Genomic DNA, 13558 nt, shown 5'->3' with positions numbered 1-13558 from the left:
ACTTTTCTTGTTAAAAAAAAAAAAGCAGGTCATCAACTCCTGCTACAACCTATAAAGTTCAATTCTCTTATCCTATACTTCAGCAATTATGGTTTTGTTTTTAAAAATTTTCGAAATTCCGTAACAGTAGTTTGTCTCTAAAAGTTTGTTAACAATGGTCTTGTGTATCATTATTTCATACACGTAGCAGGGATGCCTAGGTACTGTTGAATTATGTATGACATTCTGTTCCTGCTTTTCTTCCTCTCGTTATTGGTAGTGCTGTATCTTTCCTGCAATAGAAGATATGATAGCCAGCAGTTAATTTTTTTGATGTGTCATCACCCAGTACATACTCATTTTGGTCCTAAGTTTTGCAATATGAATCCTCCTTGTGGATAAAATATTCAGCAGGTATAGACTTCAGTCATCTTAAGAGGTTGGGCAGGTTGACTGTCATTCTCAGATCATTTGTCTAATTCTGTATGCAGTCTGCTTTAGGAACTGAATGTCATCAGTGAATCTGAACCCTAATCTCTCAGAGTATTAGTTCCTTTTTTTACTTCATTTATATACATCACTTGAAATGCAGTTTACAATGCATTTGTTCATTGCCTGTTGTATTTTCAGCTAAAGCTTTAGCACCTTTAACGTTAAGCATTGCTTCTGTACAGCTGATGGAAAATGTTTGGCATCTGTTGGGCTAGATGATAATCATGCCATTGTGTTTTGGGATTGGAAAAAGGGAGAAAAGCTAGCGACCACCAGGTAAGAATACATCTCTGTATAAATGTGCTCTGTGATTACATTTTTCTGAATAGAAAACAGAACACCTCTCTGAAAACAGAATGGTGTTTCAGAGTGATACAGCTAGATTAAAAACCTTGAGATGTACAGCTTAGTGTTTGGAAATCCTGTGAACTATTTCTGTCAAGAGTTCCCTCGCCTTTTTGTTAGCATAGCTACCTTGATGTTATAGCTCATTTAATGATTTTCAAGTTAAGTTAATATTTTCTCCCAATTTTATTTCCTGATTCATGGCAGAAGTCATCAGAGATGTCGTATTTTCCTTTTATGCAGTAGATGATATGCTGGGTTCCATCAGTGTACATATGCAGATTGCTTTTCTAAAAAGAAAAAAGTATTCCCTGTAATATAAATAGATTTCTCAAGGTCTGCTGGTCTTGCCTTTGTTCTGAGTCAGCTTTTTCTGAGATATTTGCTCTTTGCAATCACTAACAGAAAGCTTAGTTAATAACCCTGTAGTGAAGAAGCTTTTCCAATTACTTGAAGGGACCAATGTTGGGAAGAGGATTGGATTATGGTTTATATGGTTTACTTTTTTCCTTCTAAAACATTGAATTGCAACGCTTTCTTTATACTAAACTAGTTGTGCATGTTAGAAGAATCAGCCTGTCTGAGAACCTGCTTTCTGTCCAGCAAATCAGACCTACCTCTGAGATCAAGATACTAGAATTGTGTAGAATTAATGTAAGCATGGATTTATATACCAGAAAGGCAAGGAGTTCCTTTCATATGCTGTCTGCAACCATGTAGCATCTAGCATTGGTCAGTAGAAATTATTAGTAAAACTGCAAAAAAGTGCCTGCAAAAGATAATTTACTTTTCTGTAAGTATTACACTATTATCACTATTATATGGTGACATGTTCCAGAAGAAACAATATTTTCTCCCGGCAGCACTACCTGTTAGTAGCATACCAGTACCGAATAAATAAACATTTTCGTCCAAGTGTGTGTGTACCATAATCTATTTTAGCTATATAATTTTGTCTCAGACATCCAGTTTATTAGGCAGCAAGATTTTAAATCCTATTTAAAATTTGTGATGTAGAGCCTACTTAGCAACAGTGTTGTCTGTGTTGTAAAACGTGACATTTTCATTTGCTTTCCTATCCTAGTTTCGTTGTCTCCAGACAGATTGGCTTCAGACTCACAAGTGAAGAAATAGCTTATGTATTCCCACAGAGGCCTTCTAAGCTTTTAAAAACAAGATAATGATGGGCTGTATGGCTACCTGTCTCTTGTTGCTCACAGGAGAGATATAAGATGAAGCACTCGGGTTCTTTCCAGTGTATAATACTATAAGTACCCAACACATCTACTATTATTGCTAATCTATTATGAAAATATGCAGGGTCCTCACAGAGAGCATAAAAAACAGTTTATCTTGTTTCTGTTTTAGAAGTGCCTAAAGGCAAGTCACCTGTTCTGGTAAGCATTGTAAGACATATAAAGAGAGAGACAAAAAACAAGACAGGAGAGTTTACATCCAAATTTTAGACATGACCCTCATGTGGCCTTGCAGACAAGAAGAATAGGAGGGCATTTCCTTACAATTGTATAGACCCACAAGAAGAATTAATGTAAAGGACTAAACCTGAAAAATGAAGGGTGCATTCACTATGTACAAACATTCATTATGTTTATTCTGTAGTTATTTTGTATTTATTTATTGTGAATATTCTATTTGTTTAATCTTCTTGAGATGATTTATTTCAGTTTGTTTATTTTTCAGTTTTCTTGTCACAATGTTCAGAATATCCTCTTATTTATTTGTTTTAATTGGTCTCTAGATAAATCATACAGCTTGTTTCTCTGTTTCGGCTCTACCATCTTCTGTCTAGTTTCGTTAAAATCCTTATTGAGTAAGCGTACTCTGTTAGAACCAAAACGTATCTGAGCTTTCACTAGCTTCTCATGCCTTACGTGCTGATGCAGTGCTGGTCCCATTTGATCCTAATGTCCTGTATTAGTGGACTGCAATCCCTAAGGGAGCTGAGGGGGGCATTGTCAAATTTATTTACAATTTAAATCAGTAAACATCACGCTTTTCTCCTTTCTTCATTCTGTAAGAGCAAATGTCCTGGCAAGTCCCTTGGAACATGAGGACACAAAAACTACACAGGCTTGTACACGTGTTTTGGTCTGACCCTTGTAGGAAATTGGAGTGGAAACGTAGGCCATACAGTCCAGATCTCATGTGTCAGCACCGTTCATCCTATCGCACAGGCAGACATACTCTTACCATTTTACAGGGGACACCCGCACTGGGATGCAATTAGTTTGATTTTGGACTCGGGGCAGTATGTTTTGCCTGTGTGATGGATGCTTCCAGAAGCAGAAGAATAACCGCTCTGAACTGAAAGGCCAGGCATTATTATAGCAAAGCAGAAGAACAGGGATGGAGGAATTGCAAGAAGATGTACTTCAAATGTCAAAGGTGTAAAGGACCATTCTTTGTCTAAACCGATTCACCAAAAGAAAATACCAAACCCAAGAGGGTTATCAGAACCACGTGATTTTTCAGATCTACTAAACCTGTCAGACAAAAGTGACATGATCATAATATAAAACCTGAAAATTCATGTGGAAAAGCTAGTGATTTTTGCTTTTGGTGTTTTATAAAACACTGAAATAGAAATAATTACTACTTTGCACCTGGGAGTATTTTTTGCAATGGTAAAACTTAAATTTATAAATTCCCATAAATACATACTCCAACAAGAATAACTTTAACTACCCAAGAACTAAATTTGAAGGTGTATGTGCTGCTGAATGAACTGTTCCCTAAATTATAATTTTATAATTTGTTATTTTCTTTTTCCTTTTGAAGCACAGTAGGTTAAAGTCTTGACAGAGGATTTTAAATAATTTCTTGAGTTCTTATCCATTTAAATATTTATGTTGCCCTTTATAACTTCTCTTAATTGAATTGACCTTTGTTGCCTGCTTTTTCGTTGTGACTTAACTGAACTGAAATTCAGTGGGAGACAATTTTTATTCACCAGGTTTCTGTAGTCTAATTCCTATACAGTGTATGCTCAAATACATTCTGCCAACTCTGTGGGTCAGACTTCCAAGGCTAAACTCTCACAGATTAGAAATATGACGCTCTACTTTTTGTTAGATAGGGTAATGATGGTAGAGATAATGTAGACATAGCCTCTGTGATTCGTCTGCCAAGCCTCATAGTGTTATAGATCCATACTGGTGTATTTGCACCAAGGGTATGACAGCCATGGTGATTAGATTCTCATTGTTGAAGCCTGTGTTTGGTTAGTCCAATACGATGAAATGCCATTTAGTTGGAAATGTTAAGTCTTCCCTTACCATGTTTTCTTAATTTTTATTTTTATTGCAGGGGCCATAAAGATAAAATATTTGTAGTGAAGTGTAATCCACATCATGTAGACAAACTAGTCACAGTTGGAATGAAACACATCAAATTTTGGCAGCAAACAGGTACTGTATTGAGTATTTTATATTTAATTTATTTGAGAACATATATCTTTTTAATGCAGGAATATCATGTTCTCAGTTTAAGAATTCGTTTTATTTGTAAAGCAATTTTCTAGTTACCAAAATACTAAAGGGGTGAAAAACTACCTCTGAATCAGCAAATGTCACAATATTCTTTTCTCTTTGGAAGTCATTTCCAGCTAATTGTTTTTTAACTCAAGTCATACAATCAAGGATTTCTCCTGAACAAGCATCCTTGGGTCCCAGAAAACATGCAGTCCTGTAATTCACTTAGGCAGATCGTGACCCTTGTTGTGAAAATGCCAGCTGGTAGCTAAGAATCGGAGGTGCCTCTGGCACACTGCTGAAACCAGTAGTGTTTGCACTTCAGGTACTGCTGTAACACTTCGGCAACCCTTCAGCTTCAAGATAGAGCTGTTTTTCAGTCGTCAGAGGTGACTTCCAGAGATGGAAGCACATGTTTCAAGGTGCCAGGCTGGATAGATAGGTTTGAGAACGGACCTTAAAATTATGTGCCTGGGCAAAATAGAAAAGAAATAAAGAACCAGGTATTTTGCACAAGTTCAGTTATAGTAATCTATATTTTATCCATTAGCTAAAAATCATGATGTGCTATCACAAGAATCAAAGTAATATATTTTTTGTATGACACAAATTTTTTTTTCCTTTTCTAAATAATAAAAAATGAAAATGGTTTTCCATTATTTAAAAACAGGATAAGATTCTGCAAACTAATATGTAAAATATTCAGAAAGGGAAGTAGCTATCAGTCTAGACCGTTCTCCCAAACTGGGAAAGAAAGCAAAGTTGATTTCTGATTGAGGATATTTTTTACTCAGGACTGGATTTTTTGTTCTTCATAACTTTTAATCATATACACACTACACGAGTACTCGGTAAGATTTCCGAGAGCATCTGTGTGTAAAATTCAGCAAAGGTAGGCGGCACAAGGGCAGCTCAAAATAGAACTCAAGACAACTTAAAATTAGATAGTTTTAAGAAATTCCTATACTTACTCTGTACTTTACAGCGTTCAAGTGGTTCAGGTGCTCTCAGTTCAAAAATTACTTCTTTTTTTTCTGCATTTTTTTAAGTTTAGGGTATTTTTGTAGTCATTAAATAGACTTGCATTGCTGTTTGCCAGATTCTGTTACAGGAATTTGCATTAGGCAGTATCTTAATCCAAGAATAGGCTCTTTGCGATAAAAATGGTATATTTTGAATTAAGATTTGCTCAGTTGAATTGGGACTATCAGTCTCGTGTTACCTGTGAAATACACGATGACTCGAAGCAAGAACACCCCTGCCTATGTTATTTTGTAATTGTATGTGTGTTTTTGCCTACAAGCACTCAATTCATGGGTGCATAAGGCTACTTTCTGCTTTCTGAACCAAAGTAAGGCTGTGGCAATTTGGTTCTCTGACAATCAGAAGAGGAGCAAATCCTGCCATTCGTTCTGCAGAACTGCTGTCAAATATGAAAAATAGAGCCCATACTGCTGCAAAACTTTCATTACTAGATTGACTTCCTTTTATTATGTTTTTCCCTTGTGCACTATGTTTTCAGTGTTTCTGTTATCTACTACGTCCGAGGCAATCACAAGAGATGATGGGGTCAAGACATTTGTCCTTTATAGTACTACGGCTGCAAACTGAAATATAAAAAGACTTACTTTCGTTTATATTGCAGGTGGAGGCTTTACATCAAAACGAGGAACATTTGGAACTACTGGAAAATTGGAAACTATGATGAGTGTATCATACGGGCGAATAGAAGATCTAGTTTTCTCTGGTGCTGCTACTGGAGACATTTATATCTGGAAGGACACTCTGTTGCTTAAGACAGTGAAAGCCCATGACGGACCTGTGTTTGCCATGCATGCGTTGGATAAGGTATTTATCGTCTTATGTGATCCATTCATCTTTATTATTTTTGTTGTGATACTGGATTTTAGAAGTGTATAACTAACATATCTCCCAATGAAGTTACTCGGGTTTTGTACATGTGTATATAAGCAATATGTTGTTCTACATTGCACTAATATCGAAGATGCTCTAATAAATAAAACCGTAACAGAAAACAAGTTGCACTGGATGAATCTGAATGTGATTAAAGCCACAAACCCAATATTAATGAGGTCTGTGATTTGATAGACATGTATTTGTAAGCACCACATTATATGTGCTTGGTACATGACCAATAGCTTTCTGACTTCTTAAGTATGCCGAATTTATTACTCACTGTGCTCACATGTGTCACTTTGGTATTTGTACGGAAGAGTAACAGGTAACATTCATTGCCTCTCCAACCCGATCCCAAAAATATTTTTGCATTATCAGTTTCCAAAGTATGAAACATGAATTCTTTAATAGTATTATCACTGTATCTTAAGCAAGCAAGACTTCAAATATACAAAGGTTTTTTCTTCTGAGGTAATTATTCCAGATATCAAAAGTATTTTCTTTCAGTTGCGCCAAAAAATCTTTAAAAGAAACTATGGCGAAATCTATTATTGACACCACATAAATGAAGTTGGGGCAAAATTTTGCCACTTGAAATCCACTGGCAATTTGAAGATGCTGATAATGGAATATCCTTTTTGAGATTATAGTTTCAACTTTAAAAGTATAGCATGAGAAGAAGAATATTAGCTATTAACATTTTAATATATCGAGGTCAGTTAAGATCCCTGTGGCTCAATCCTTTCTGGCCCTAATTGATTGTTCCTAGCTTTTCCATCAATTTTTCTATTTGATCTTGGCACTCTATCTTCTGAACATCCTCTTCATTTATGTTTTTGTTGGTTAGTTATTTATGCTGTGCTTTGCACTCACTCGGCACAGATAAAAAGAATCTACCAAGGGAATTAAGCAAGTGGTCCCTATGCATTATTAGAACTCAGTTTGAAGCATCTGTTAAGTCCATTGAATCTGGAATGTCCTGAGTAGCTATTATTACCAGCTACTGCCTCTTCTAGGGATGAAGCACCTATTTTTCCATAGCTTATTTCCACGTGCAGAAAAATGTTATGGTCCAGCATTACTATTTATGATAGTATGCGCTCTGCATGGCTATAAGTCTTTATAACCCTAGAAAAGCAACTCTCTAAATCTTTTCCCCTTATATTTTTTTTTCTTCGTAGGTATAAGCTCCAGTATTTTTAATTCAACACATGAATGAAATTCAGGGGAGAATTTATGCTGCCTTTGGTCATGTTTTTTTTTTTAAATATTAACATATGAGTGCTGACACTTGTGTATGTTTTCATACTGTGATCATACAGGGTTTTGTAACTGGTGGAAAAGATGGAATTGTGGCACTTTGGGATGACATGTTTGAAAGATGTCTGAAGACGTACGCTATTAAAAGAGCAGCACTATCTGCTAGTTCTAAAGGTATTATTTTTCAGTGTGTTTTCATAAGGACTATATGCAGGAAGGCTGCTAAAATGGTGGTATCAAATCGTACCGTACACAAAGGGAACAGAAATATACTGCTTACTACTCTATTCTGGAATTTTCTGTTTTGATTTATTTAAGTTGTATTTCACACAACCTTTGCCATTTATAGTTTGTTCTGCTATTTCCTCCTCTATTCCACGACATTTGGCTTTGTTTTCACTGTAGAAATCATTTTTAAAAGAAATGTCACAAGCCTGTGAGCCTGGCTGTTCCAAAATCTGTTCTGTTCAGCAGCTCGTTTCTTCAACTGGACAAATTTCCTGTAGCGAGACTAGGGTCCCTATGAGTTGGAAAGACCTGTTAAATTGTGCTTCCCTAGGCATCAGTGTGGAAGTCTGTAAAGTGATATTCACAGATAATCACAGAATTAATGTCCATGTTGCTGGAGCATCTGAGCCCCTTATACACTGTCACTGTTAAAGCAGTAAAATATCAATTTTTATATTGCCACAGTATAAACTAGCACAAGCTTCCTCCTTTGAACTATGAATTAAATCCATGGGTTATCTAGAAGTTTGATCAGGCAAGTGTATCTCACGCTTCATGATTTTGAACAGATTTTAATTGTAGATGATATCAGCTGTATAAACTATAGGCAATATGATTTCACAATAAAAATGTGAAATTAATATTTTTGTATTCTTCAGGTTTACTTTTAGAAGACAATCCCTCTATTCGAGCCATCAGTCTAGGGCATGGGCATATACTAGTGGGAACTAAAAATGGAGAGATACTTGAAATCGATAAAAGTGGTCCTATGACTCTGCTTGTTCAGGTACTGTATGGATCTTCCATATAAAAATATTCCCTGTAGAAATAACTAAACATTATAAGGTTTTCCCAGTCATTTTCTTTCCGTTTTCATTAATCCTATTGGCCACCATTCCTTTCCTTGCTCAGGCAGAAGTTGATGCTTTCTTATGTAAATGACTTTGAGATTCACTGTGGATTACAGAACTCTGAAGGTAAAACAAACAGTTCATTAAGTTCAAAGGCTGATGAGACTTTTAATGAATTTTTTAGACAGTTTAGGCCCCACCATAAAAAATGAAAAACGAAGAGTAGAGCCAACACAATTTATTTTATTTTGTCAGTGTGGTTCCATTTATTTGCTTTTACTGAAATAATACAGTATATTCTGAAAGAGCCTGCGCTTTAATTTGTGAAAAATTGGTTTAGAGTTGTGACAGTTTTCTGCAGTGATGGGAAGTTGACGTAGCATGTGTTGCAAAGCATAGAGACAAGGTATTTTGCAACGTTTGGTTAAAAAATTTTCATGTGTATGTTCACTGATGTATTTGATGTTGCTTTGGTTTAGTGTCTTGTAGAAAATTGTATCTATCATTTACTGAGTTAGAATTTGTGAAGTTTTTACTTTTTGTTTTCTATAACTGACTAAATTAACATTGTTTTTTATGAACATATTGTTTCTTTGGTATTTTTCCTTCCAGTTAGTTCTGGTCACAGAAAGTAATCTTTCAAATTTGTATTGCCTGCATGACAGCCTTACTAACCTAAATGTGTGAAGCTGTATTTCATAAATTATTTAACTCATTCACTAATTTGGAATTGCAGTCTCATCCTAATACAATGTCCTTCACATGAATAGTGATGTTGCGAGATAGTAAAATTACCCAAATTGCTTTGAGTTTTCCGATAAAGAGAAATGTTACAATTGTCATCCAGCTTAAACTGATTAAATGGATACTTGCATGTGTCAGCTTGAGCCAAAACAGAAAATACATAAGGTGTAATTAAAATGCCATGACAGTTCTTCCCCTTTTTCTTTTAATGGTATTTTTCCATCTCAACAAAAATGCCAGTTACCAAACTGAAACCCAGATTGAGAAAAGGAAGAAATTATTTCATCTTGAAATGCAGTGCCAGCAAGATGTATGCAAGTTGAAGGAAACCTAGAAAAAGCAGGAAGAGTGATTAAAAAGTTTGAAAACTGAGTTCTGAGGAAAGATTAAAAGAACTAAGTATGTGTATGTTGGGCAAACGCGTCCTCTAGGATCTAAAAAATCACATAAACCTTGAAGACAGATTAGCCCATATAAGATTTCAGGATAAAGTCCTGCTTGGGGCATAACTATTTCCTGTTCATTTCAAGTCTGGAAGACAGAGCGTTGGTAGAACAGGAATTACAGCTAGTAATAGCAGAGGAAACTAAGGAAGAAAATATTTTAAATGGTCATCAGAGGAAACAGAGCAGACATTCAGGTCTCTCTGAACATGCACAGCTTTTGAGAGGAGATGATGAAGACCTTACTGCCTGAGACTTCTAAAAGGAGGCAAAGCAAGCGCTAGAACATATTACACAAACCCAAATGCATTATCTTCTCTTATGTTAAATGATTTCCTTTAGGGACACATGGAAGGAGAAGTCTGGGGCCTGGCAGCTCACCCCCTATTGCCTGTCTGCGCAACAGTGAGTGATGATAAAACACTGCGAATCTGGGAACTTTCATCCCAGCACCGCATGCTGGCAGTGAGGAAACTCAAAAAAGGTAATTCTCATTTGGCTGTACCCTGCGATAGTAATGATGCTACTCTGTTTCTCTAACAGTTCCATCTTTGATTTCAATGCATATCACAGGCATTAATTAGGCAGGAAGAGGACACAGTCATTAAGAAATTGGAAGCACAGGAAGTAAATTGTCTTTGGCATGTGTCAAGTCAATGAAAACGGTAGAAAGGAAAAGGATTATAATCTATTGTAATGAACAATACAATGAACTTTAATCTATTTTGCTCTGATTCCAAGGGGAATGAGTTGACCTCAGAATCATTTTCCTTCCTAAGAATACTTAAGGCCAGCAAATTTGCTGCTAACATTAAGAAGTTTCCTTATAAATACAAATGTAAAATCTTCTGCATGTTAAGCACTATCAGCCTTCAGTGGCAACATGAACCTTACATGTTATACCAACTTTCCTGAAAATGAACCGTTTTCCTGCCCTCTCCTCTGTATAAAAGTAGATGAGCTGTGTTGAAATGCTGCCTTCTCAAAATTACTCTTATTTCATTTACTCATTCATATCCTTCAGGAAACGTTATGGTATAAATTCAACATGCTTCATTTTCAGTGACAGATCCAGAGCACAGGAACTCTAACTGGCTGAGGGAAAACAGAGTCAAATGTTTTGGAGAGGTGAACTCAGGGACGGATGAGTATAGCTGTATGAGAGAGTATGGTCAGAAATAATGTTGAGGCACAAAGTAAGTGGAGGAAGCGTAGTACATCTCTGTTTTAAGTGTGCTCCACCTGAAAGGAACCATTATTCAGTCATAATGAAGAAGTTTTCAAGTGTAGTATCCCTGAAAGACATGTAGTTATGCTGCCCGTAATGAGTCTTTCAATTTTTCATCTGGATTTCCTTTCTGCATTGTTTTGGTTTTTTGTTTTCTTTTTGTTTTTCCCTATCATTGGTGTGTTTAGAATGTAGTTGGAAGGTGGTATTTGCATTTCAAGACTGATCAAATCACCATTGTCAGCCTAAAGAACAGCCTATCCAGAGGATACATTCCCATTCAGTAAAACATTAATCACAGCCCTCCTATCACATATTTGTTTTAATAAATAACAAATATGTACTTGGTGTAAAAACCTTCCCATTGCAGTTTACTGATGGTTTTCTCAATCCCAAGTTTGTAAACCTTAAAATACTCCTTTCCATTTTCTTCTGTAGGTGGACGATGCTGTGCCTTTTCTCCTGATGGGAAAGCCTTGGCTGTAGGGTTGAATGATGGGAGTTTTCTGGTGGTAAATGCTGACACTGTTGAAGATATGGTCTCTTTTCACCACAGAAAGGAAATGATCTCAGATATAAAGTTTTCACGAGGTATAATCAGGTGACCAAGTGAAAGGGCAGTGTTTATCTTGGAGTTTGCTTTTCTCCTCTAGACATAAGATTGAATGTTCAGAAGGTAGACTGGCTTTATATGTGCTCTGTGCATTTAAATACTTTAGAATTCTGTAGGGACCCACCCCTAACCTAGTGCCTTTGGGTGCACTACAGTAGTAAAAATGCATAACAATAATAATTACAACATGTACACCTTCAATAACCTCAGTGTCTCTTCTTTACAGAATCAGGAAAGTACCTGGCTGTGGCTTCCCATGATAATTTTGTAGATATTTACAATGTACTTACCAGCAAAAGAGTTGGCATTTGTAAAGGTGCATCTAGCTATATCACACACATTGACTGGGACTCAAGAGGTAAAATATTTGACTAGAGAAATGGATTTTAAGTGCCTGTAAAACAGAATATCAGAAAACTGTTCTCGTACCAGTTACTAAGATAAACTATAACTGCTAATGCAAATGATTTTTCAACATCAAGCACCATATGGATTCGGTGCAGTTACATTTGTTGGTGGAACTCATCCTTGCTTGTAGTGTTTGTACCAAAGTCCATGGTGCTGCGATGCTGACAACATATGACTAAAATGTCACTTATGAACATAATATGGCTTTTGTTTGCCCTGTTCTCTTTATAGTCCTGTAGCATGTGGCACATTTTTCTTTTCCACATTTCATGTCCAATTTCCTTTCTTCTTTGCTGAGCATTACATGGCAATCACGGCAATGAAGTTAGAGAGCATTATTGTCACAACTAGTTAAGTCTAGCAGGATTGATAATGAGCTCGTGCAAATAAGCCTTCCTGGACTTAATATGATTCTGTGTGGAACCACCTGTGTGTCTGAGCCCTGCTTCCCCTGTTGTGCTAGTCCCAAACCTTGGTGCAAGCTCACTGACAACAACGGGAGCTAACCTCCTTTCAGAACCTGTTCAGGTCTGGGTGCTGTTCTTGAGCTAGTAAGCCGTGCTGCAGCTGAGCTGGCTCTGTGTGCCTGCTGACAGCCCTGATAATCTGAGTGCTGGTAGGTGCACACACAGTAACAGCAATTTGCCTGGTAATACCTGTCTTGGATGTGTTGCCCATGCAGATATAATGTATAAGACAACTGGAAATTCTGTGTGTCCTTAATGATATTTACTGGAAACTCTAATTGAACTTCTAGGTGTAAAGGGTTAATGCATGAAATTGTATAACCTGTCTTACGCTGTCCAGATAGGGAGGACATGATACTACTGCAGTCCCGTATTGCAGTTCTTGTTGTCCGTGACCCCAGCAGACTGAATATAGCTCACGTCACAAAGGGCAAGGTGCCCGTCAAAATACAGCAATGTTGGAACTGCGCTAGTTCGTGTCAGTTGATAATGTACTCCAGTGTTTCTCGGTAAAGAGTGCTTTCTCTGGCACAGTTTAGATATTGCAGAACTGCTTTTATGATAATAGATCCCCATGGGATTTCTTACACTTGTATAGTAGTTATAATTTGAAAAATTCAGAAAATACCTCTAATCTGCTTATATCAGAAATACTGTAAAACTGAATTTGAAAGCATTTTTTGCTTCCTCACGCACAAATACTTGCTAATATGCTATCAGTTGCATACAGGATTATCTTCAGAGTATCACAGTGTTTGTATGGGTATGGTAAACTTCGTATTCAAGGACAGTTTGGTGTGCGGCTGGCCCCTGTGCCAGCTAGGCAGTGCGAAATAGGCAGGAGCTTACAGTGGTTTTAACTTTTGGCAAAGCTGTCTTGCAAAATTGTTGTGAAAATTAATAGCATATGCATTTATTTTTTTTACTTTCCATTATCATCATGATGAAAACACAAGCAAAATATTTCTTATCAGAAGAAAGCATTTTGCTGCAAGACAGTAATTTTTTAAAGGATGTTGGATGGTATTTAAAATGTTACTTCTGCAGTGAATCAGGAGTATAGGATCCCTATGAGAGTGATTCTAAGCTGGT

At 36.6% G+C, this 13558-nt stretch overlaps 1 protein-coding gene across 3 annotated transcripts in view; it reads left to right on the top strand.

Moving 5' to 3' along the window:
- The window catches only part of EML6 (EMAP like 6), a 115259-nt gene that overhangs the window by 71149 nt on the left and 30552 nt on the right, over positions 1-13558 (top strand). For all 3 annotated transcript variants that reach the window (XM_009640642.1, XM_035896151.1, XM_035896146.1), the window contains exons 16-23: positions 654-747; positions 4144-4244; positions 5953-6155; positions 7547-7658; positions 8372-8499; positions 10093-10234; positions 11417-11569; positions 11818-11949. In XM_009640642.1, the coding sequence (XP_009638937.1) occupies positions 654-747; positions 4144-4244; positions 5953-6155; positions 7547-7658; positions 8372-8499; positions 10093-10234; positions 11417-11569; positions 11818-11949 (1065 nt within the window). The remainder of the gene's footprint in view (positions 1-653; positions 748-4143; positions 4245-5952; positions 6156-7546; positions 7659-8371; positions 8500-10092; positions 10235-11416; positions 11570-11817; positions 11950-13558) is intronic.

Source organism: Egretta garzetta, unplaced genomic scaffold (assembly GCF_000687185.1).
Source record: "Egretta garzetta isolate BGI_Z169 unplaced genomic scaffold, ASM68718v1 scaffold200, whole genome shotgun sequence".
NCBI classification, from domain to species: domain Eukaryota; kingdom Metazoa; phylum Chordata; class Aves; order Pelecaniformes; family Ardeidae; genus Egretta; species Egretta garzetta.
The sequence above is the reverse complement of the archived record's forward strand: the minus strand, read 5'-3'. Positions and strand labels throughout refer to the sequence as shown.